Below are 25,868 nucleotides of genomic sequence, written 5' to 3'. Positions count from 1 at the left end.
GCACCCAGCACAGTGCTTCATACATATCAGTACTCAATACATATTGTTGCGTGGATGAATTAATGAAGACTGTGTCTTCTTCTCAATGATCAGCATACAGCACAGTTTGACTCAAAGGAGGTGCTCCTTAAATGAGGGCTAGATTGAGCTTAAATATTACTCTCAAGAGATAGTCCTAAACCGAAACTATAGAGTTGGATATTATCATGATGCAGGTATTAGTTACAGCCATGGGGATTGATGCAAGTATCCTACTAAAAATATTAACAAGGGTGTAGCACAGACCCTCGGCAATCAGAGTAGATGTGCCCTGCCAAGTGCTATTCCCTTAGTTACTGGAACATGGGAAGGTCCAGAGAGCCTGGACCTATGGTTGGGCTACAAGTGGAAGGTATTTGGCTGGCTCTGAGTAGAGGGTTTTTCACACCAGATGCAGAAAGACTGCGTTATGTTAACAACCAGCATGGCTTCACAGGTGCAGAGGACCTGGATGCTGGCCCTGAGCCCTGAAGAGCACATGGTGTAAGAAGCAAAGTCTGACAAGGATGGAAACTTTGGGGACACCTGTGTCTAACTGATGAGCAGCAGCAGAAATTCCTGCAAAGGAAACTGAGAACAACTGAGCGTGGAAAGCAATCCAGGAATACTGTTCTAACATCCAAGAAAACTTCTGGAAAAGACGGTTTATAGTGTCAGATGCTGCAATGACCTCAGACAGATGGAAGATCAAAAGCCATCCATTAAGGACATCAACGTGAAACTGGTGGCAGTTCCTGGAACGATGTCACAGAAAGCTGAGGGCCTTCTAGGATGTCGATTTACTGGAATGAGGAGTAAACGAGAAATGAAGAGGTGTATGCAGGTGCGGAGATCGTTCTTCCTCAGGAAAGACAAGGTTACTTGTCGTGGTTAGTGACAGCTGCCGGTGTCAAGAGACTATTTCAGCTACTTATTCATTTACATATTTCTTTATAAAAAGACACCCAGGTATACTTAAAAGATACGACGGGCCATCAGGAAAGGTGCCATTGAAATATTGGAGTAGGAATAATTGATGTTCAAATAATAGTTGTCATTTGCTATGTATAGGGAATGTAGGGCCAGAAGAAGGAATATACTGACTCTCCACCTCTGCCTGTATAATACACAAAACTGATCACGTTATTAGATCATGAAAGGAGGGAAACTCCTTGAGCCATTTTCTTAGAGTGCAATATAATAAAACAAGGAATAATCAACCAAACAGAATAAAATGTGCCAAAGGCATGGGCGTTATGAAATAATGCCCTGGTCCAAAGGGAACTTGAGAATGAAAAAAACAAAGCAAAAAAAAAAAAAAAAAAAAACCAACAAGCTTAAGAGGGACCATCAAATAGAGGCTTGGAGGAAACGATATTGTTCTAGATATTTTTATATGCATAATCAAGTATCTGAAGCATTATGAAAGAAGTCTGCTTGGGAACCTTAAAAGTGAACAAATAACTGGCCAAAAGAAGGAAGGAAAAGAGAGAGAAAATAAAATCCAAAACAGAAAAAATTGGAAAAAACAACTACTGAGACAGTAAAAATAATAGATTTAAAATATTATATTAATTTGATATACCATACATCAGAAATAACAAAACATATGGTATAAGAACCTAATATTTTTAAATTAAATATATTTATTTTAAGAAGTAGAGGCTAGGCACAGTAGCTCACACCTATAATCCCAGTGCTTTGGGAGGCCAGGATGGGAGGATTACTTGAGCCCAGGAGTTCAAGACCAACCTGGGCAACATAGCGAGACCCCATCTCCTTTAAAAAAAAAAAAAAAAAAGGAGACATGGGGTCTTGCTATGTTTCCGAGGCTGGTCTTGAACTTCTGGCTTCAAATAATCCATCTGCCTCAGCGTCCCAAAGTGCTGGGATTACAGGTATGAGCCACCACACCAGGCCAATAATCTAATATTAAATGTTTTCCATTTTTACAAGAAGCCCCATAAATTGTTTATTGCATGTGCCACTGGAATGGTATGGGATGTTCATGTAGGAAAATTTAGCATAATTACCACAGCATTGTATGTGACAAAGTTAGGTTTCACTCTCTATAGTTATTTTAAAAATAAAATCTGAATTACCCTTAGTGAAAGTTCCAAATTTTCTCCTCCCCAAAAATCCATATCCTTGTCATACTGTCCAATTTCATTAAAATAATGCCGACGTATAGCAAAAATTCCTCCAGACATTGCAGGTGACCTAGAAAGGGGACATAAATATGAAATTAATTTCACAGAGAAAGTCATTCTGTATTCTCCTCAAAATTATATTGAATTAGTAATAACTTATAGTTTAAAATGAGAAAACAGGCCAGGTGTGGAGGCTCATGCCTGTAATCCCAGCACTTTGGGAGGCCGAGGCGGGTGGATTACGAGTTCAGGAGATCGAGACCATCCTGGCTAACACGGTGAAACCCCATCTCTACTAAAAATACAAAGAATTAGCCAGGTGAGGTGGCACGCGCCTGTAGTCCCAGCTACTTGGGAGGCTGAGGCAGGAGAAATGCTTGTACCTGGGAGGCGGAGGTTGCACTGAGCTGAGATCGTGCCACTGCACTCCAGCCTGGGATGACAGAGCGAGACTCTGTCTCAAAAAAAAAAAAAAAAAAAGAGAGAGAAAACAATACTAAAATTATCTTATTATACATTTAAGTATATAAAATTACCAAAAACCACAACAAAAGTAGGCAGTAACTTTTACTTAGCTCTCACCAAAATATGTATGCGATATATTCTAAATGTTTTCGTAATGAGAAGGAAAATGACATTTGGAATATGAGTTTCCCATGAGGATGACAATTGAACTGGGTAGCAGGGTTCAGAGCTCTCCCTTTCTAAAGATATTAGGTGAATTATAATATTTACTTCTGGACAAACCATAATATTAAAAAGCATCTTGTTTTGTCCACCAATAGTAGGGCCAAATAATACCAAACTAAGTCATTTGAAAATAGTCACAGCTGGGTGCGGTGGCTCACACGTGTAATCCCAACACTTGGGAGGTCGACGTAGGAGGATTGCTTTAGGTCAGGAGTTCAAGACCAGCCTGCCCAACATGGGGAAACTCCATCTCTACTAAAAATACAAAAATTAGCCAGATGTGGTTGCCTTCACCTGTAAATCCCAGCTACCTGGGATGCTGAGGCATGAGAATCACCTGAACCTGGGAGGCAGAGGCTGCAGTGAGCTGAGATCATGCCACTGCACTCCAGCCTGGGCGAGAGAGTGAGAATCTGTCTAAAAAAGCATATACTGAGCACCTATGTTTTAGGGATATGAGTCACTCAACACACAAAGCAAGACCCATGTGTAGGGGAAAGGGTAGGGAGACCAATTAGAGGGGCAACAGTGGTCCCAGAGAAAAATAATGGGATCCTGGATAAGAATGCAGCAATGGAGATGGTAAGATGCGGTTGAATTCCTGGTATATTTTGGAGACAGAGCTAACAGATTTGCTTATGGGTGGGGTGTGGGTGTTGGAGGAAGAGAAGAGTCAAGGCTGACTCCAGTGTTTTTGGCCTGCACACCAGATGGACGGAATTGCCGTGCACTGAGATGAGAAACACTATGGGTGGAGCAGGTTTTTGGCAGGAAGATTCTCTTCGGGGTGTGTTTGAGATGTCTATTTGGCATTCAAGTGGGGCTATGAAGTAGGTAGTTGGATGCAGTTGGATACATGAGTGTGGAGTTCTGAGAGAGGTCAGGGCTGGAGACATCCTCAGGGAGTCATGGATGAGGTGGATGAGAATCACTGTGTGAGTGAGTGGAGAAGCATAGTGGACCAGCCCTGAGCCCTGGGTGCTTCAACATTGACAGTTGAGAGGAGGAGAGGAACTGGCAAAGGAGATAGGAAGGAGCAACCAGGGATGGAGGAGAAGGACCAGGAAACTGGTTCCCTGGAGGCCTAGGGAGACATGGGTGTCCAAGAGAAGGGCGTGGCCAGCAGCATCCTACATGGTGGCTGGATCAGCGAGATAAGGACTGGAACTGAGCACTGGGCTGAACCAGAGAAGGTCATGAACAAGTCTTAACTGTGAATGGCAGGGGGCGAAGCCTGATGGAAGTGAGTTTAAGGGAATTGGAGATAGTGATGGACAAATCTTTCTAAGGCTTTAATACGAAAGAGAGAAAAGAGGATGTAACTGACAGGAAGTAGGGTCAAAATAAGGTGGTTTTGATGTTGCAATTGGCAGAGATAACAGGATAACTGTATTCTGATAGGAATGTTCCTACCGGGTGCACTGGGCAATGTGCGTCACGTCTGGTGCAGTAGGTGCTGTATATCCTGTCTGGTGTGCTGGGTAACATGCGTTCTATCTGGCACTGGTACACTAGAAGGAGACTGTGATTCCAGGCAGCCCAGAAAGCCTGGAAGGAAATGCTCACTCCCCTGCCATAGCACTGTCCTGATCGTCTGTTTTTACCTGCCTGACCTCCCCTCTAGACTATACACATTTGAGGACTGGGATCGTGTTTCCTATCAATACAATGCCTGCCACATGATAGGTCATCAATAAATACTCATTAAATTTACAAATTAAGTAATTTCACAAAACAGTTTTTTTTTTAAAGTTATGCCGTTTTGTACCATTGAAAATAGGGTGAAAAGATGTGTGGCTCAAAGGATTCAAGTTATATCTTCCTTTCAGGGGAGAAAGTGTTCACTCTAAAAATCTTGAAGTCACTGTGTGTGTGTGTGTGTGCCGGCACGCATGTGCATGTATGTGTGTGTCTGTCTCAGCAGGAGAAAGGTCGGGTAGTGGTTAGTCAAGGCTGTAGTCTGAGACAGCAGGGAGAAAGTGAAAGGGCTTTGCTCTGCCCTTAAAAAAGGGCAGGGGGCCCAGGGGGAAGGACATGATCCTTGGTCATGGTGATGCCTGCATGTCAGGGAGTTGGGGAGGTCTTGAGTTATCATTGGCATGAGCCCTAGGCATGATTTTTTTCTTTTTTTTTTTTTTTTGTAAGTTTTCCAAAACTCATTGCACCTAGCTTATTTGGTCATCATTAGAACTATGGGAAAAATGTATCTTCAGATACGAATGCTAATTAATACTATGATTAATATGTAACAGATGCTGGCGAGGATAAGCAGAAAAGGGAACGCTTGCACACTGTTGGTAGGAATGTAAATTAGCACATCTATGGAAAACAGTACAGAGATTTCTCAAAGAATTAAAAGTAGCACTACCATTCGATCCAGCATTCCCACTATTGGGTATCCTCCCAAAAGGAAAGAAATCATTTATATCAAAAAGATACCTGCCATTGTATGTTTATCACAGCATTATTCACAATTGTAAAGTCATGGGATCAACCTGAGTGTCCCTCAGTGGATGATTGGATAAAGAAAATATGGTATATGTATACAATGGAATACTATTCAACCATAAAAAAGAATGAAATTATGTCTTTGGCTGCAACATGGATGGAACTGGAGGCCATTATCTTAAGTGAAACAATTCAGAAACAAAAGGAGAAATACACATGCTCTCATTTATAAGTGGGAGTTAAATAATGTGTATACATCGACATAGAGTGTGGACTGACAGGCACTGGAGACAGAAGCGTGGGGACAAGAGGGCAGTGGATGACAAGAAGTGACTTAATGAGTATGGTGTACAATGTTTGAGTGGTGGATACTTGAAAAGTCCAGACTTCACCACTAGGGAATATAACCATGTAACAAAATTGCCCTTGTACCCCTTATATTTATACAAATAATAAAACAATAAAATAATAAAATAAAATTTATTTTTTCTTTTAACCTTTAAAAAATAACTTCTTTTTTCTTATACATATTATTATATATTTTAGTGTAACATATGATTATATGTAATATGTATAACATATATTACATATAATATGTACATATATAATCACACAAAAGTATCATACTAACAGAACATTTTTTATGGTTTGATTTTTAAATTTAACATGTGAGAAGTTTTCTTCCTAGTTAATTAGCCCTTGAAAACTTTACTTTTAATGGTTATGTGATAGTCCATAAAAATGAAGATACTTTTTTACCCATCTCAATAGTATTGAATATTTATGTTGTTTTCAGCTTTTTATTAATATAAATATTGACACACTATATACATCTCCTTGCTTATTTCTGACTCTTTTCAAATAAAATCAAGTGGATTACTGCATCAAAGAATAAGGATATTTATAAGATTCTTAATTTGCATGGCCAAATTGTTTTCAAAAAGGATGAACCGATGTATATACACATGAGCCGTGTATTAGAATTCTAAACATTTTACCATTTAGCAAATAAATATTAGAAATACAGTTTCCATGTTGAATATCAGTTATTTTTACATTAGAGCCTAAACATGTTTTATATGTGAGATGGAAATATTACAAAAATTATAAACCAAATTTGTGTAATTGGAACACCATAGCTATTTTTTTACTCAAAGTAACTTTATTTAAAATCATTTTGAGATAACTTAAAAGATTAATGCTGTGTTTTATTTTTATTGAGATTTCTACCTATTACATTTTATTAAAATAAAGTACACCCTTGTTCTGAAGTCTGTGACAATACCCTATCTAATGTTGATATTGATCAGTTCACTTCCTCTGTGTCAAGCCTTCAGCTATGTGTTTTACATGTATTGGCTCATTTAATCCCCCCGACAATCCTAAGAGACATGTGTTAATTATTACTGTCACTGTTTTACAGATGAGGACATTGAAGCTGAGAGAGGTAACTGTGCCAACTGAGGGCTGTCTTTATGTACAATTCCAGACATGCTATTGACCTTATGGTCTTTATGTGAACAGTATCTCCTGGATATGTGCAGTGCACAGCTGGTGCAACTGTACATGGCAGCCCTAAACCGCTAACAAATGATGGAGTCCCTCCTGCAAACTAGGTCTCTTTGACTTGAGCTTTTAGTCAAAATTAAATATTGCTCCTCAGAGTCATGATTGAATCCATATAGGATTGTGTTCAGTACCAGCAAATCAAAGAGTTAAAGATCATGTGAAGATAAATGTCATATCACATTACATATTGAGTACTACGTGATTCTACTGACAATAATTGCATTACTGTATTAAAGACTTCTAGAAACAAGTAACAGAACATTTTCATTAAGCCCAAGAACTTGAAAGAATAATCTCTGGAGGTATTTTCCCCCTGGGTCTCAGTACACATATGCTATATTTTTCCAAAACCAGAAGAAATCTCACCGGATTGGTTTAGTAGGTCCTTCTGGTCCATCCATCTCATAAGAGAAAACATTATCCCATTTAAATTGTAGGTTCCAGTCAAAAGCTCCCCTTACAACAGGAGAGGGCTTATACTCCAGAGTTCTATCATCAATGACATCTATCAGAGGGCACACCACCATTTTGGGGTCCTTGGCAATGGCATGCAGCAGGGGCTCCAGCCATACTCTGTTCACCTCGCAGTGGCTGTCCAGGAACACCAGAACATCCCCTGGGGAGGCAAGAACAGGGCAATGTTAGTCCACATAGCTGAAAAATATGGCAATCCGAATCAAAGTTCAATGCAATGAATATTTCTTGAGCATTTACTGTGTGTTTGACTCTTACAGCGCTTTCAGTTTCATTGGGAGGAAACAAGAAATACATTATTATGTGCAAAAATATGTGACATCATGTGCTATAGATGTTCAGAGGAAGCCAGTAATTGTGGGTTAGAGAGTGGTTTCGGGGAGAATTCTAAAGGAGCAGGTGGAACTGAACTGGACTTCCATTTTAAAAAATGATTTTAACTTGGTATTGACTGATCAGCTTAAAATTAGCAAATTTTTACTGAGAGGACATCATCTTAGGCATTGAGTTTGGTGCATGGGATGCAGACATGCATTACGACTTTTGCTCTTGAGTTCAAGCTTTTTTTTTTTTTTTGAGACGGAGTCTTGTTCTATTGCCCAGGCTGGAGTGCAGTGGCATAATCTTGGCTCACTGCAACCTCTGCCTCCCGGATTCAAGCAATTCTCCTGCCTCAGCCTCCCAAGTAGCTGGGATTACAGGTGCCTGCCACCACGCCCAGCTAATTTTTGTATTTTTGGTAGAGACAGGGTTTCACCATGTTGGCCAGGCTGGTCTTGAACTCCTGACCTCAGGTGATCTGCCCACCTCAGCCTTTGAGTTCAAGCTTTAGTGGGGACCTATTTTGCTTAGAGGACATGGGAATAATTGGCATAAAGTAAAGAAGGTATATTATTGAAGTACACTAGGGGCCTAATGTAGAAGGAACCCCAAACTTCAAGTAGCAGAGTTTAGACTTTTTTTTGTAGCCGATGTAAAATCATTAGAAAGGTATAAAAAAGTCCCATGTTTCGATCAAGACTTAATATGGCAATAATCCCCATACTAATCTACAGATTCAGTGCAATCCCTACTGCAATCCCAGCTGGCTCTTTTTAAAGAAATTGATCCTAAAAGTCACACGAAAAGGCAAGGGACCTAGATTAGCCAAAATAATTTTGAAAAAAATAAGGTTGAAGGGCTTTCTGATTTCAAGGCTTACTACAAAGTGATAATAATCAAAACAATGTGTCATTGGCATAAGGATAGACACAGAAACCAGAAATAAACCATGTGTCTATGGTCAATTGATTTTTGACAAGGGCCAGGACAATTCAATGGAGAAAGTATAGTCTTTTCAATAAATGGTGCTGAGGCAATGGAATATCCACACGCAAAAGAATGAAGTTAGACCCCTAACTCATATCATACTAAAAATCAAATCAAATGGGTCATAGACCTAAGGTAAGAGCTAAAATTATAAAACTCAGAAGGAAACATAGGCATACATTCATGACCTTAGATGAGGCAATGGTTTCTTAGATATGACACCAAAAATACAGGGGACATAAGAAAAAATAGATATGTTGGAATTTATCAAAAGCAAAAACTTTTGTGCTTAAAAGACACAATCAAGAAAATGAAAAAAATGGCTGGTACGGTGGCTTATGCCTGTAATCCCCGCACGTTGGGAGGCTGAGGCGCGTGGATCACCTGAGGTCAGGAGCTCAAGACCAGCCTGGCTAACGTAGTGAAACCCTGTCTCTATTAAAAATACAAAAAAATTTAGCAGGGTGTGGTGGCGGGTGCCTATAATCCCAGCTACTTAGGAGGCTAAGGCAGGAGAATCTCTTGACACCAGGAGGCGGAGGTTGCAGCGAGCCAAGATCATGCCACTGCACTCCAGCCTGGGCGACAGAGCAAGACTCTGTCAAAAAAAGAAAGAGGGGGAGAGAGAGAGAGAGAGAGAGAGAGAGAGAGAATCCACAAAATGGGGGAAAGTATTTTCAAATCATACATCTAATAAAGGACTTGTATGAGTATAAAGAATTCTTACAAGTTAGTAATAAAAAGACAAATAACTTGATTTAAAATGTGCAAGAGATTTGAATAGACATTTTTTCAAAGAAGATATATAAATGACTGATAAGCATGTGAAAAGATGTTCAACATCATTAGTCATCAGAAAAATGTTAATAAAAATCACAACAAGGTATCCCTTTACATCCACTAGGATGGCAAGAATGAAAAAGACAGACAATAGCAAGTGTTGGGGAGGTCGTAGAGAAATTGAAACACTTGTCCAATGCTGTTGGGAATGATGGGTGAGAGGGGAGGAGTACAGGGAGCAGGAAAGTTCTTTCTTGCCTGGACTTGGCACTCTCTGGGCTGAGTTCTCTGAGGGTGTGGCTGGCATAGTAATTTTGAGGACCTCCCTTCCCATCCCTGGTGGTCTCTTGTTGGCAGTCCTCACAAACTGGGCAAGTGCATTCTATTCTGGTGACTCAGTCTGTCTTCTCAGCTCCTTAAGCTCCTGCGTTCTGCCTCCAGCTTCTCTGCTGAGACCTGTCCATTCTTCTAGATAGTCCTACCAGACACCATCTAAGATGATCCCTATGGCTCTCTCTCTCCAACACTGCCAAAGCAAACCCTGCCATAAATACAGCTACTAACCTAAAAGCAAGTGTCCTTTGTTCTTCAGCTGGTCACGGTCCTTTTATCCTTTTGATTTTCAGGCAAAAAACTAACATTAGTTCACTTCTCCTCAATCCCAATATATTTCCAATTTCATTGTATCGATGTCTGAGAATGTGCTGAATTCATATCAAGTCTCTCTCACCAGGCTTTGAGCAGTAGCTTTCTCCAAAAATCTCCTTTAATCTCTGACAATATGACTCAATGTGGCTGAGCCATCTCACTGGTTCTCACATCTCTATTTTGAAATGTCTTTATCGTGGTCAGTCTAACAACTCACTTTGGAATATTACAGCTTTGATTTTCATGCCTCAACCAAAACTGAGCTAAGAAGAGTCCCATTTTTAACACATAAAAGTTTTCATACTATTGGCGGCACACACACAGTTTTATACTTCACATTTTTCACCTAAAATAGCTTCTATAATATTACATAACATGATTAGCATTTTAAAATCATGTCTACTAATTTGATAGGTGAAAAATAACATCTGGTTCTCCTAAGAAGATGTACAAATGGCTAGCAAGCACACGAACAGATGGGCAACATCATTAGTCATTAGGAAAATACAAATCAAAACCAAAGTGAAGGACCACTTCACTTCCATTAGGATGGTGAGAACTTAAAAAATGAAAACTAAGTTTTGGCAAGGATATGGAGAAATTTGAACTCTTACACACTGCGGATGGGAGCGTAAATGGTGCAGTCACTGAAGAAAAGAGCTTGGCAGCTCCCCCAAAAATTAAAGCTGGAATTACCGTAAGACCCAGCAATTCTACTCCTAGGAACATACCAAAAGAATTCAAACAAATGTATGTATGTGCATGGTCACAGCAGTACTATTGACAACAGCGAAAAGATGGAAACAGCCCAAATGCCCATCAATGGATGAATGGAGAAACAAACTGTGGTATATCACAGAATGGAATATTATTCAACCATAAAAAAGGAAGTACTGACACATCCACCGTGTGGATGAACCTCAAAAATATCATGCTAAGTGAAAGAAGCCCAATGCAAAAAGTTACATATTATATGATTCCGTTGATATGAAATATCTAGAAAGAGATAGAACACAGACTGGTGGTTGCCAAGGACTGGAGGGAAGAAGCTGCTTAATGGGTAAGATTTTCTTTTCAGGTAATTAAAATGTCTTGGAGTTAAAGGTCATGGCTATACAACATTGTGAAGGTGTGAAATACTACTCAATTGTTCATTTAAAAATGATTAGTTTTATGTTAATCTCACCTCAATTTTAAAAATCTGGTTAAATTTTCTTTTAAATTACTGGTGAGGTTGAATTGTCCACGATTTGCCATTTGTAAATGAAATTTTCATGTCCTTTGCCTATTGGAGTAGTTTTGTTGTTGTTTTTTGTTTTTTGAGATAAAGCCTTGCTCTGTCACCCAGACTGGAGTGCAGTGGTACGATCTTGGCTCATTGCAACCTCCACCTCCCAGCTTCAAGCAATTCTCCTGCTTCAGCCTCCCAAGTAGCTGGGATTACAGGCGCCTGCCACCGCGCCCAGCTAATTTTTTTATTTTTAGTGGAGATGGGGTTTCACCATGTTGGCCAGGCTAGTCTCGAACTTCTGACTTCATATGATCCACCTGCCTCGGCCTTCCAAAGTGCTGGGATTATGGGCGTGAGCCACCATGCCCAGCTTGGAGTCATATTTTTAATGGATTTTAAATGTACATTTTACAGACTAAGAATATTAACTTTTTGTCTTGTTATATTTCCCCTAGCCTATTGTTATTTTATTATTTTTCATTTGCAGCAATTTTACATTTTTTTGATTTAAAAAAAGACGTTTTTCAGCTGCCTTTTCCATTGGCTTTAAGCTTTGAAATTTCTTCTTTTTTCATAGAACAGACAAGTATTAATCTATGTTTTTATATTTTGTAATTCTCCTTTAAGAAGTTTATGATGGTGATGTTTTTAAAGAGACAGTCTCATTCTGTTGCCCAGGCTGGAGTAGAGTGTCGCTATTATAGCTCACTATAACCTCCAGCTCCTGGACTCAAGCAATCCTCTTACCTCTGCCTCCTGAGTAGCTCGGACTGCAGGTGTGCACCAACACACTCGCCTAATTTTTTAACAAAAATTTTTATAGAGATGGTGTCTCACCGTGTTGTCAGGCTGGTCTTAGAACTCCTGGCCTCAAGCAATCCTCTTGCCTTCGCCTCCTAAAGCGCTGGAATTACAAGCATGAGCCACCACACCTGACCACGGTTTGATTTTTTAAAATAAAATTAACATTAATCCAGTTATTATTTATTTGTGTTATGGTATGAAATGAAGACCTAGAATTTTCTCAAATGGCTGTTTAAGCAGCATTAAACAACAAATACAACAAAAACATTTTAAAAGTCTTTTTCCATACAGATTTGTAGTATCTCTTTAATGTATATGGTGTACACTTGTACCCTTAATATGAAAAATTTAAATATTTGCAACTTTGAGGATTCTAATGACCCAGAAAGACCATAAATGCAATATTAAAAATTGCAGAATAATTTAAAATATACTTTATTTATACCTTTATTCAGGTATTCCTGAATGCTGATTTAAGTTAAAAATATGTGGGAACAGGCCACCTAGCACCTACATTTCAATGAGATTTTATTTTCACTCATCATAAAGTATTTAACGGGGGAAACTTACATCATATAAGGAGAGCAAAGTAGTGGTGAGGTCCCTCTTCAGCTGATTTCTCTCCTTCACAGGAATATTTTGTGGGAATCTGAAGTTTCTTGCTAGGAAAGGACAGTTGCTCTACTTCTGCCGCCCTTGAGAGTTTTGGAAAGGACTGTGCTATTTACCGTTTTTAGAGAGAGCCTATCATTCATGTGCTAGATGACCTATCACACATTCATCAGATTCTCTTTCGGGCCTGCGATGAGTAAAGGGAATGAGGTCAAGCCTGCCTGATAGAGAGATTTTTCCCCTACTTGCTTCCAGAGAGTGTGTGTGGAAATATTCTAAACAGTTCCACTGCTCCCTAAAGTCTGGAGTTGGGAGCTACGTTCTCCATCTTACCCTGTGTAGAAGCTTCTTTTCTGCTCTCCTGTAGTAGTCTATTTGCACCATTTCTCTAGGGATTGTGGATTGCAAGGTTTGTTAACTTGTTTTTTGAAAAGCAACAAATATCGTATGTATCAGTTTCACAGTATTTCCTGTTTTTCTCTATTTTGTATTTATTTTTGTTCTTTGGTTAGTGTCCATATTTTTACCTTTAAACATAACTCATTATATATAATTTATTTTACATAACATTAAAATTCTCAGTTTGGTCTCTACAACCAAGCATTTTTAAAGTCTTAAAAAAAGTTTTTTTTTTTTTACCTACACATTATGTTATTGCTATATCTTTTTCTTATTTGTTTTTTGAGATGGGGTTGTGATGTGTGGCTCTGTCTAGAGTGCAGTGGCATAGTCATAGCTCACTGTAACCTTGAGCTCCTGGGCTCCAGTGATCCTCCTCCCTCACCCTCTCAAATAGATAGGATTACAGGCACGGGCCACCACACCTGGCTAATTTTTACTTATTTATTTATTTCTGTAGAAATGAGGTCTTCTCATGTTTCCCAGGCTGGTCTCAAACTCCCGGCCTCAAGCAATCCTCCCTCCTCAGCCTCCCAAAGCACTGGGATTACAGGCGTGAGCCACCGCACCCAGCCTGTTATTGCTCTGTCTTTCCAATGTTTTGGTATTGGTGTTTAAGCATGTGGTGTGCAAAATCTATGTCAGGGGATTTACAGAGAATCTGTGCTTAAGCATATAACCAGTTTTTGTAAAACACATAAGCATTTCTATTTAACTCACTATAAATCTGTTAAACCTAGCCATTTGGATTTTGTAAAAAGAAATCAAAGCAACGATACTATTAAACATTCTAAATTTTGTTTGTACGCTACATCCTCATAATCTGGTGGTGGGATGATGCTGTCAACTGAGATGGCATCAGAATTCCTGGGTTTGAGCCTGGAGTGACGTGACCTACAGCCAGTCTCTAATCTTTCGGGAGCTTAGCTTCTTTAACTGGGATAAAAGGCTGATGAGTTCTAAAACCTCTGAGAGCCTTTCCACCATTAATATTTTGTATTTTATTATTTGTACCCTTTTAATTTTACGTATTTTATCATTTTGAAGCATAAAATTCAATGTTTATGTTTTATTTATTTGTACTAATTGCTGTATAATAAGCATTTAGTATATACTGCAAAAAAAAAAATGTAGGTAATATCCTTATCTGATCATTGTAACAGCCACGTTAGTTCGATAGCATCATTCCCATATTTTGGATTAGGAGGCTGAGGCTCAGAAGAGTGGCTTGTCTAACTCTCCCTGGAAGATACTGCTTCCCTGCAATGTTACTGATAGAAAAAAAAAAACTCCTTCTCCCAAACTGCATGAACCCCGCATCACTAGCATTTCATCATTACCCATGGTTTAATCATCACTCATGTTTGCATGTTTGCCTCCAAACCATGACACTTCTGCTCCCATGGGGGAAAAAAAATCATGCCAACTGATTGTAGATTTATTTAGATTGAAGCCATCTGGTTGTAACATTCTCTTTCTTCTTCGCTTTGCAAAACCCCTGCCTTCTCATTCTCCTCCGTGGGGTTATCTATCCGCCTGCATCTCAGGCGGTTTCCTTCATGCCCTGCAGGTACAGCACAGCGTTCACCGCAGGCTGTCCACCTCAGCTCCTGCAATCTGTGGGCGGCTTCAACAGCCACGTGGACAGCACCACTGGCCCAAAGAAATGGACAGATAGTGATGAGAATTATGAAGAGAAAGAAATGGAGGGAGGCTGGGCACGGTGGCTCACGCCTGTAATCCCAGCACTTTGGGAGGCTGAGGCGGGCGGATCACGAGGTCAGGAGATTGAGACCATCCTGGCTAACACAGTGAAACCCCGTCTCTACTAAAAATACAAAAAATTAGCCAGGCGTGGTGGCGGGTGCCGGGAGGCTGAAGCAGGAGAATGGTGTGAACCCGGGAGGCGGAGCTTGCAGTGAGCTGAGATCGCGCCACTGCACTCCAGCCTGGGCGACATAGCCAGACTCCGTCTAAAAAAAAAAAAAAATTGGGGGTAAGGGTGATAGAGAGGGATAGGATTCTGCTATTTAATATGGGGTGGTTTGAAAGACCACTGTGATAAAGTGGCATTTGATCAGATAACTGAACAAAGTGAGATAACAGGTCATGCAGATGCCTGGGAGAAGAACATTCCAGGGGAAGCCAATCACGTGCAGAGGCTCTGAGATAGGATGAGGCTTGGCAGGCTGGGAGAGAAGCAGGAAGGCCCATGCAGCTGTGTGGTGGGTGAGGGAGGCAGGAAGAGAAAGGTCAGGGAAAGCAGGGAACACACCACGGCGCGCCCTACTGGAGAGACAGTGTTGCTTTGTAATAATGCAAATAGCTCCCAGGAAGACGACCTGGCTCCAAAGGAGTGTGCACACACGAACATCATGTGAAAACCTGTCTCTAGCCTCAGTAGGTACAGTTTGCATCTCAAAACAGTTGATAAAAAAGAGTAAACGTGCATGGGTAGCACACAGTCGGCAAGAGATAAATCCTGGAGGGATGAGTGAATACTTGCATATGTGAAGGCAGGGCCGCCGGCTGCTGCCTCACCTGCCCACACAACAGGATCCCACACTTGTGACTCAGGAGCATGCCTGGCTCAGGCAGCCACCTACATCACTTGGGGGTGTGGGGAACAAACAGGCTGACAGATAGCAAGCGCTGGCAAAGGGCCAGGAGAGGCAGGTGCACACATCCACAGTCACAGCTGAAGGTTTCAGGACAACTCTAAGAAACTTAGAAATAAAGTCGAATTCCATCAGTAAGAATATCAAAGATATGAACAAAATTATACACCCACACAACCTACAATCAAAAAGAAAAAATATACATTCTTTGAAAATACACATAGGCCGGGCGCGGTGGCTCAAGCCTGTAATCCCAGCACTTTGGGAGGCCGAGGCGGGCGGATCACAAGGTCAGGAGATCGAGACCACAGTGAAACCCCGTCTCTACTAAAAATACAAAAAATTAGCCGGGCGCGGTGGCGGGCGCCTGTAGTCCTAGCTACTCAGGAGGCTGAGGCAGGAGAATGGCGTGAACCCAGGAGGCGGAGCTTGCAGTGAGCCGAGATCGCGCCACTGCACTCCAGCCTGGGCAACAGCGTGAGACTCCCTCTCAAAAAAAAAAAAAAAAAAGAAAATACACATAGAAGGGCCATGTGTGGTGGCTCATGCCTGTAATCCCAGCACTTTGAGAGGTTAAGGTGGGAGGATATTGCTTGAGACCAGCCTGGGCAGCATAGTGAGACCCCATCTCTACCAAAAGTTAAGAAAATAGGCCAGGTGTGGTGGCTCATGCTTGCAGTTCCAACATTTGAGAGGCTAAGGTGGGAGGATCGCTTGACCCCAGGAGTTCGAGGCTGCAGTGAGCTTCAGTTACTCCACTGCACTCCAGCCTGGGTGACAGAGAGAGATCGTGTCTCAAAAAGAAAAAAGGTATAAAATACACATAGACATTGTGAAAAATTGACCCAGCTTAAGACACAACAGAAATTTCAAATTTCTGACCACAATACAGTTAAGTAGTAAGAAACAAAAAATAATTTTAAAAATCTCTTAAAATTGTTTGGAAACTTTCAAAATCACTCCTAAAAAAAACCAATCTGGATTAAAGAAGAAACCAAAAAAGACACCAGTGCCTGGGAAGTTTATAGGCCAGTTCTCTGCAAGTTCCCAAACACAGTTAATCTCTGTCTTATGTAAAGTTTTAGAAAAAAGGAAAAACCGTACGATTTGTTCTATGAGTCTGGTAAACTGAAAAGTATAGGAATACGGTACAAAGAAAATCATAAACACATCTTACTTTTTTTTTTTTTGAGACAGGGTCTCGCTCTGTTGCCTAGGCTGGAGTGCAGTGGCATGATCTTGGCTTACTGCAGCCTCCATCTCCTGGGTTGAAGCGATTCTTCTGCCTCAGCCTCCTGAGTAGCTAGGATTACAGGCATGCGCCACCACGCCCGGCTAATTTTTGTATTTTCAGTGGAGACGGGGTTTCTCCATGTTGGTCAGGTGGGTCTTGAACTCCCGACCTCAGGTGATCCACCCGCCTCAGCCTCTCAAAGTGCTGGGATTCTAGGCATGAACCATTGTGTCTGATCCACATCTTACTTTTGAACACAGATGTGATGCGTGTGCGCGGGGTGAGAAGGGGTGGAGAGCATGTGTGTGAGTGGGTGTTGGGAGATATTTACGTCTACATCTAGCGACTCTAGGGGAGCGTTTCTATGGGTATTATGTGGGTTTGAAAATGTTTGAAATAAAAAAACAAAACCAATCTAAACCATAGTGTTATGGGGTGAACTGTGCTCCCCAAAACGATATTTTCAAGTCCCAGGAACTTCAAAATGTGTCTTGATCTGGAAACAAGGTCTTTGCAGATGCAATGAGGTCATACTGGGGTAGAGGGAGCCCTTCATTCGATGTGACTGGTGTCCTTCTGAGACTGGGTTGGGGGAGACACAGACACAGACACACAGGGAGGACGCCGGTGAACAGAGAGGCGGAGCTGGCAGCCACCGCCAGAAGCTGAAGAGACGGGGAAGGAGCCTTCCCTTCAGGTCTCAGAAGGAGTAAGGTCCTGCTCACACCTTGATTTTGGACCTCTGACCTCCAAAACTGGGAAAATATGAATTTCTGTTATTTCAAGCCCCTTGGTTTGTGCTACTTCATTACAGCAGTCCTAGGAAACGAATACACATCAACATAGTAACTAAATGATAAGTCAGAATTATTCCCATGAAAGTCAAAAGCAGAAAGGATGCCTGCTACCGCCATTTCTAATCAACATTAGCGAGGTAGAAGGAAAATTATCTTCAGCTGATAGAAAATGCAAGCAACTCTACCCACCAACCACTAACAATTAAGAGTTTACTGAGGTTTCTATTTACGAGATGAAATATACCAAAAGATCTCATTCCTATGTACCAGTAATAATTAAAAAATATAACAAGAAGGTCCCAAATCACAATTTTTAAAACAACCAAAAAATCAAGATAAACAGAAATAAATCTTCGTACATAATATCTACAGAGCAAATGACAAAACACCAAAAGAATGTAAAAGCAGATCTGAATAAATGCCCATAGGTGGGGACATTTATCATCAAAAAGATGTAAATTCTTTCCCATTTTAATCTATCATCTCTATACAATTCCAGTGAAAATCTCAACACGTTTTTCCTGGAACTTGATAAGACAATCCTAGTTAAGACATTTTGCAGAATGAAGTGGAAAGATTTGTCCCACAAATCTTCTTATCAAGAAAATAAGAAGATATAAAAACTTCTTATCAACCTGTACTAATCAAGAGATAGCGTGATTAGCCTAGAAATACAAAAATACCATCATAGAGCAGAAGAGAGATGCTGGAAATAGACCCAGGAATACACAGATATTTGATAAAATGATAAAAACAGCATTGCAACCAATGAAGAAACGGTGGACTATTCAATGAATGGTGTAGGGAAAATTGGCTATTCATTCTGAAAAAGTTACATTACATTCTTAACGTACACCATTCCCAGAACAAACAGTTCCAGGTAGACTCAAAGTTTAATGTAAAAACCGATTTTTTTTTTTTTTTTTTTACATGAGGAAGAAACTAGAGAAGAGTATTGGGCCGTGCGCAGTGGCTCATACCTGTAATCTCAGCACTTTGAAGCTGAGGCAGGCGGATCACCTGAGGTCAGGAGTTTGAGACCAGCCAGACCAGCCTGACTAACATGGCGAAACCCCGTCTCTGCTAAAAATACAAAAATTAGCCGGATGTGGTGGTAGGTGCCTGTAATCCCAACTACTCAGGAGGCTGAGGCAGGAGAATCGCTTGAACCTGGGAGGCGGAGATTGCAGTGAGCCAAGAGCACGCCATTGCACTCTAGCCTGGCTGATAGAGCGAGACTCCATCTCAACAACAACAACAACAAAAACAAACCAGAAAAAACAGTATCATCATGATCTCAGGGTAAGGAAAAAGTTCTTGAACAGGAGACAAAACCCAAAAAACATAAAGAAAAAATAGCGATATTTTTTTTGTTTTATTATGTTAAAGCTAGCTACTATTATAATAGTAAGATTCCAAAATGATAATGGCTCAAATGCAATAGAAGTTTATTTCTATGCATTTAGCCATCCAAGGCGGGTGCTCCTGACTGGGGGAAGCCCTCCATGTGGTCATTCAGGGATGCAGGCTGGCAGAGGCTCTTCAACCCAGAGCACCCGAAGTCACTTAGTCATCTCTGCCCCAGTCAGCCAGAACAGGAAATGAGTGTGGAGGGGACAGACCAGTTTCCTAAGAGCCTTGGTCGGGAAATGGTACATGTTACTTGCACTCACATCCCATGGTTAAAACTTAGTCACAAGGCTATTCCTATTGAAGAGAGGCTAGGAAGTTCAGTCTAGTGCCCAGCAAGAGGAGGTAGGCTTTTTTTTTTTTTTTTGGAGACGGAATCTCGCTCTGTCACCCAGGCTGGAGTGCAGTGGTGCAATCTCGGCTCACTGCAAGCTCCGCCTCCCAGGTTCACACCATTCTCCTACCTTAGTCTCCCAAGTAGCTGGGACTACTGGCGCCCGTCGCCACGCCCGGCTAATTTTTTGTATTTTTAGTGGAGACGGGGTTTCACCGTGTTAGCCAGGGAAATGGGCTTTTTGGTGAACTTAAATACTTAAAAATTTCTGGCCAGGAACAGTGACTCATGCCTGTAATCCCAGCACTTTGGGAGGCCGAGGCAGGCAGACCACTTGAGGTCAAGAGTTCGAGATCAGCTTGGCCAGTATGGTGAAACCCCGTCTCTACTAAAAATACAAAATATTAGCTGGTTGAGGTGGTAGGCATCTGTAATCCCATCTACTTAGGAGGCTGATGCACAAAAATCACTTGAACCTGGGAGGTGGAGGTTGCAGTGAGCCAAGATTGTGCCACTGCACTCCAGCCTGGGCAACAGAGTGAGACCCTGTCTCAAAATAAATAAATACAATTTTGCTGAACATAAGACACCCCCAGAGAAGAAGAAAAGATAGGCTGTAGCCTGAGGACCGATATTCTCAGTATTCATCATATAGAATTTCTGTTATAAGGACATGTGTGAATCAATAACAAAATGACAAACACCACATTAGAAAAAGTGGCAAAGGATATGAACAGATAAATCGACAGAAAAATGATCTGTAAGCAATCTATGAAAATAGGAAAAAAGTCGATGGCCAGTAATACCAAGACAAGAAAACGTAGCCTATTTTTTGGCCAGCTGTGGCCAACATTAGAAAGACGGGTCACGGGTCGCATTCAGCTCTGGCTGCAGGGAAGGGACACTTTGTCTGTGTGATGAGACTGTTAATCGGTGAAACTTTTCAAGGACAATTTGGCATTATCTTTCAAAATTTAAAATAAAAATTCCCTTTTTCCCAGCAATTCCACTTTTAGGAATTTATCTTATAGGCACAATCAATCACACAAAGATATATGTGCATGAATTGTAACTGCTGCATTTTTTAGGTCATAGTAAAAAAGAAAAATAACCTATTCAGAAATGGCTAAAGAAGTTATGACAATCAATTATAAAATCCATATGGGCTCACACTTGTAATCTCAACACTTTGGGAGGCTGAGGCGGGCGGATCATTTGAGGTTAGGAGTTAGAGACCACTTTGGCCAACATGGCGAAACCCCGTCTCTACTAAAAATACAAAAAAATGAGCTGGGCGTGGTGGTGCCCACCTATAATCCCAGCTCTTGGGGGAGGCTGAGGCAGGAGAATCGCTTGAACCTGCCAGACAGAGGTTGTAGTGAGCTGAGATCGCACCACTGCACTCCAGCCTGGGAGACAGAGCGAGACTCCATCTAAAAAAAAAAAAAAAGAAAAAAGAAAATCCGTAAGAAATATCATAAAACACAGCAATTCAAAACTGAAGTAAGTCTTAAGTACTGTCATGGGAAAAGTTCCAAAAATTAAAAATAAAAGAGTAAGTCTCAGGACAGTACAGATAGTATGATTCCATATATTTAAAAATCCCTCGGCCGGGCACAGTGGCTCACGCCTGTAATCCCAGCACTTTGGGAGGCCAAGACAGGCGGATCACGAGGTCAGGAGATTGAGACCATCCTGGCCAACACGGTGAAACCCCGTCTCTACTAAAAATACAAAAAAACTAGCTGGGCGTGGTGGCAGGCGCCTGTAGTCCCAGCTACTCGGGAGGCTGAGGCAGGAGAATGGCATGAACCCAGGGGGCGGAGTTTGCAGTGAGCCAAGATTGCGCCACTGCACTCCAGCCTGGGCGACAGAGCGAGACTCCATCTCAAAAATAAATAAATAAATAAATAAATATCCCAGGCCAGGCGTGGTGGCTCATGCCAGTAATCCCAGCACTTTGCGAGGCTGAGGTGGGCAGATCACTTGAGGCCAGGAGTTAAAGAGCAACCTGGCCAACATGGCAAAACCCCGTCTCTACTAAAAGTACAAAAATTAGCCGGCATGGTGGCAGGCACCTGGAATCCCAGCTACTTGAGAGGCTGAGGCAGGAGAATTGCTTGAACCCAAAAGGAGGAGGTTAGAGATTGTAGAGATTGCGCCATTGCACTCCAGCCTGGGTGACAGAGGGAAACTGTCTCAAAAAAAAAAAAGAAAGTAAAATAAATAAAAATCCTTAACCCTGTGTATGTACGTGTGCATATGTGTGTGTGTGTGTATGTATATATATATATATAAAAATAAATGCATAAAAACAAGGGTCTGAAAAGACGCACTCCATATCGTGTTTGGTTTCTCTTGGGTTTTGGACAATGAACATGTATTATCTTTGCAGTTAAATAAGAGAATGTGTCCACCGATCAGGCCAACATGGAAAAAGAGAATCCCATTTTGCTCAGCCTTCCATTCCTGAAGGAGGTGTTTCCTGCTAAGGAGCAGGGACATTTCATCAGCTTGCAGTGCAGCCTGAGGAATGCCCTTACAAATGACTCACCTCCTGTGGCTCCAGCTCAGTGTTCTGCCAACATTAACCTACATGTGGCCGGAGGCATGATCGTAGGAGGCATGGGCCCCGCAAGCTGCTCAGATGCTCCTGGGACTCAGCCGCCCAGCAGTGTTGATAGCCAATGGCTCACAACAGAGTCCCTCCCCAGGGGCTGTCCTTGGCCAGCCATGGCTACCATGTCCAAGGTCATACCTGCTCCCAAGGGAGGGTGGTGTTCCTATCCAATGACTGGTCCATGCCTGGTCTCCTTACCTGGAACTGGGATCCCTTTGAATGGCTCTTGGGGCAGCTCTGGGAGTGTGCTGCTCAGATGTCCCTTCACAAGAACCTGCTGCGGGGGATGGATCTGAATGCTTCCCCCTGCCAAAGCTTTTGGATCTACTGAAGCTCATGCCAAGGTCATGCCGTTCCCAGGGTGCTCCCACCCAATGACTAAGCACAGTGTGTGGGTGGTGGTGGGGAGGAAATGGAGATGCACCACCTGGTCCCAATGCAGGTCTCCCTAACACGCGACTTTTGCAATGGGGCTCCCGCTAACCCACTGAGCCTTTCTGAGACCCGCACCTTGTCTGAAGCTCTTCAAAGTAAACCTCCTTCCTTCTCTCTCCTCCTCCACGTGTGTCAGGCCAGAAGCATCAGCTCACACTTTTTCTTCTGTTCTCCTATCTCTTGCCCCATAAACTCCTTGTCGTTTCATTGTGGGGTCCTGGCTTCAGAGCTCCCCGTGGATGAGCGCTGCAGCTCCCTCCCGACCGCCCCACCCCCAGTCTTGCTTTCCTCACTCCTGTGGCTCCCAGTGGACCCCCTGTGGTTGAAACTCCATCTCAGACTTTGTCCTGGGGAACTCAGCCTGTGAGAAGTGCTGACATTAAGGTCCCTGCGAAAGAATATCTTCAACCCAAAATAGCAAATGGACATTTTAAAGCAGGACGCTTTCAGAGGCAAAAGAAGATTAAAGGCTCGTATGGCTGGAATAGATTTCCAATCTTCTGTTGAAGCAGACAGAGACACAGAAGGTCTCCCTCCGGAGGAGTCCAGCTCAGAAGGGAAGATCTCTGTGACGCCGTCACTGGCTCTTGTCCCCAGGAATATTCCTACCTGAAGCATGAGAAGCTCCAATCAGCCTTGCTCGGATCAGTCCCTCTCTCTTTTTGTTTCTTATTATTTTAATCTTTCCCCGAAAAGTTTCCAGGTGATAGTCTAGCTTTTCTTTCAAATCATCTGGGAAAATATTCAACACATGAGAATGTATAAACCGCAACTATAGAAATTGAAACGGTGTATCATCATTATGACTTATTCCTAAAATCCATGCTATTTCACAGAAGTTCTAACTTTAAAAGAGAATTTTGGAGCCAGGTGTGGTGTCTCATGCCTGTAATCCCAGCACTTTGGGAGGCTGAGGCAGGCAGATCACTTGAGGTCAGGGGTTCGAGACCAGCCTGGCCAACATGGTGAAACCCCCTCTCTACTAAAAATATAAAAATTAGCCAGGCGTAGTGGTGGGTGCCTGTAATCCCAGGAACTCGGGAGGCTGAGGCAAGAGAATCGCTTGAACCCGGGAGGCAGAGGTTGCAGTGAGCCAAGATGGCGCCACTGCACTCCAGCCTGGGCAACAAGAGCGAAACTCCATCTCAAAAAAAAAAGAAGATAGAATTTCCCTTTTTTTTTTTTTTTTTTTTTGAGACGGAGTCTTGCTCTGTCACCCAGGCTGGAGTGCAGTGGCCGGATCTCAGCTCACTGCAAGCTCCGCCTCCCGGGTTTACGCCATTCTCCTGCCTCAGCCTCCCGAGTAGCTGGGACTACAGGCGCCTGCCACCGCGCCCGGCTAGTTTTTTGTATTTTTAGTAGAGACGGGGTTTCACCGTGTTAGCCAGGATGGTCTCGATCTCCTGACCTCGTGATCCGCCCGCCTCGGCCTCCCAAAGTGCTGGGATTACAGGCTTGAGCCACCGCGCCCGGCCGAATTTTTATCCTATTTAAGGGAGAGAAACAAAAGTGATTCATTATAAAAATCAACTGTAAGTATTTTTCTGTTTCGTTTTTGTTGAGACAGGGCCTCATTCTGTTACCAACGTTGGAGTGCAGTGGCATGATCATAGCTCACTGCAGCCTTGACCTCCTGGGATCAAGCAATCCTCGTGCCTCAACATCCTAAGTAGCTGGGACTACAGGTGTGCATCACCACACCTGGCTAATTTTTAAATTTTTTGTAGTGATAGAGTCTTGCTATATTGCCCAGGCTGGTCTTGAACTCCTGGCCTCAAGGGATCCTCCCACCTCGGTCTCCCAAAGTTCTGGGATTATAGTTGTAAGCCACCATGTCAGGCCCTGTAAATAATATTCTATGGTTCTAGTGAAATATCTCTATTTTAGTAAATGACTATTAACATTTTAATAGAAAAAGCATGCATTATAGAGCTTTGGCGCAATCTGGGTTTGCTACTATCTGTGCTTCTAATTTTGTAGTAGCTCTTTGGAAAGTTATCGAACCACTAGAGTCTTAGTTTCGTTAGCTCAGAGAAGGGATGACTATCGTGTTCCTGGCAGTACTCTAGTATGAGGAAGAAGAAATATATCACCCAGCACAGAGCCTGGCACCCAACAGTCACTTAATATTTGGAGGTTAATATGATGATGATAAAGGAGGCTGGGACCAGGTGAGATGGATGCAGGTGCCTCAGAGATCTAAATTCCTAAGTCCCAGCAATCCGGGTCAGGAGCAAGTTCAATGGGAACAGGTTCATGGTAATCTCAGCAGAAGGAGGGATCTCCTTCCTTGTTTTTAAAAAGAGGCAGGGATACAAGCTGTACAGCTGTGCTTGCAGGCCTGGGCAGCATCTCAGCTCAAAGGTCTGCAGACACCTCACTCGCATCCAGGATGTAGGAGGCAGTAGGAGGAAGGAGAAGTGGGACGCCGTGAGCCAGGCCCTGGAGGAGATAAAGGCAATTGGGGCAGCAGCAGTCACTGACATGAAGTGGAGGGTGTGGGGTTTTCAGAAGATGGTCATGCTGTTGGCTTGCAGTGTAGAGGGACCAGGACTACAGGAAAAGTGGATGGCAGCAGGTCATGGACAGGCCATTTGTGTAACTCAGTGGGGGCAGTTCCCTGGGCCCCTGGCCCTGCTCCCCCAAGCTGAGGAGTCTATCAGCCTTACCTATGAGTGTCAGCTGGGGAAGACAGGGTTTTGTTGAAGAAATTGTCCTTAAACCCATGATGAAGTCACTGTGAATTAAAGGAGGAAGGTGTCAACCTGATCTCCAGCAGAGCCTAGAACACCCTAATCCTGCGTTTGAGGCTCTGCGTGGGTCAAAGGCTCAGATCAAGGAGGAAAAGCAGAGGTGTCTGGTTGGGCAGTACAACCGCATGTTAGCAGTAGCGACCCCCTAGTCTCTTATAAAGGGGACCACAATGTATGATGAATGTATAAGAAGGTTGACAGATCTTATGGCCTGTATGTTTGTGTCCCCACCAAAATTCAAAGTGCCCCTCAGTATGATGGTATTTGCAGGTGCGGCCTTGCAGGGGCATAATTGGGTCATGGAGCTAGCTTGACAACATGAGGACATAGCAAAAAGATGGCTGTCTAGCACCCAGGAAGAGGGCCCTCTCTAAGAACTCAACCGTGCTGGCACCCTCGCCTCAGACTTCCAACCTCCAGGACTCTGAGAAATAAATGTTTGTTGTTTAAGCCACCCCATTTGTGGTGTTTTGTTACAGCAGCGAAGCTGACTAAGACACCAGATATGTCTCTAAATTCATGGTGTGCTTCTGAAA

General features: G+C 42.4%; 1 protein-coding gene across 2 annotated transcripts in view; it reads right to left on the bottom strand.

Moving 5' to 3' along the window:
• The window catches only part of GALNTL5 (polypeptide N-acetylgalactosaminyltransferase like 5), a 50,435-nt gene that overhangs the window by 10,141 nt on the left and 14,426 nt on the right, over positions 1–25,868 (bottom strand). For both annotated transcript variants that reach the window (XM_045388087.2, XM_045388088.2), the window contains exons 4-6: positions 23,189–23,311; positions 7,242–7,491; positions 2,121–2,238 (exon numbers count right to left, since the gene is read on the bottom strand). In XM_045388087.2, the coding sequence (XP_045244022.2) occupies positions 2,121–2,238; positions 7,242–7,491; positions 23,189–23,311 (491 nt within the window). The remainder of the gene's footprint in view (positions 1–2,120; positions 2,239–7,241; positions 7,492–23,188; positions 23,312–25,868) is intronic.

The sequence above is a fragment of the Macaca fascicularis genome, chromosome 3 (assembly GCF_037993035.2).
Source record: "Macaca fascicularis isolate 582-1 chromosome 3, T2T-MFA8v1.1".
Taxonomy (NCBI): Eukaryota; Metazoa; Chordata; class Mammalia; order Primates; family Cercopithecidae; genus Macaca; species Macaca fascicularis.
Note: the sequence above shows the minus strand (reverse complement) of the source record. Positions and strands in the feature narration are given on the sequence as shown.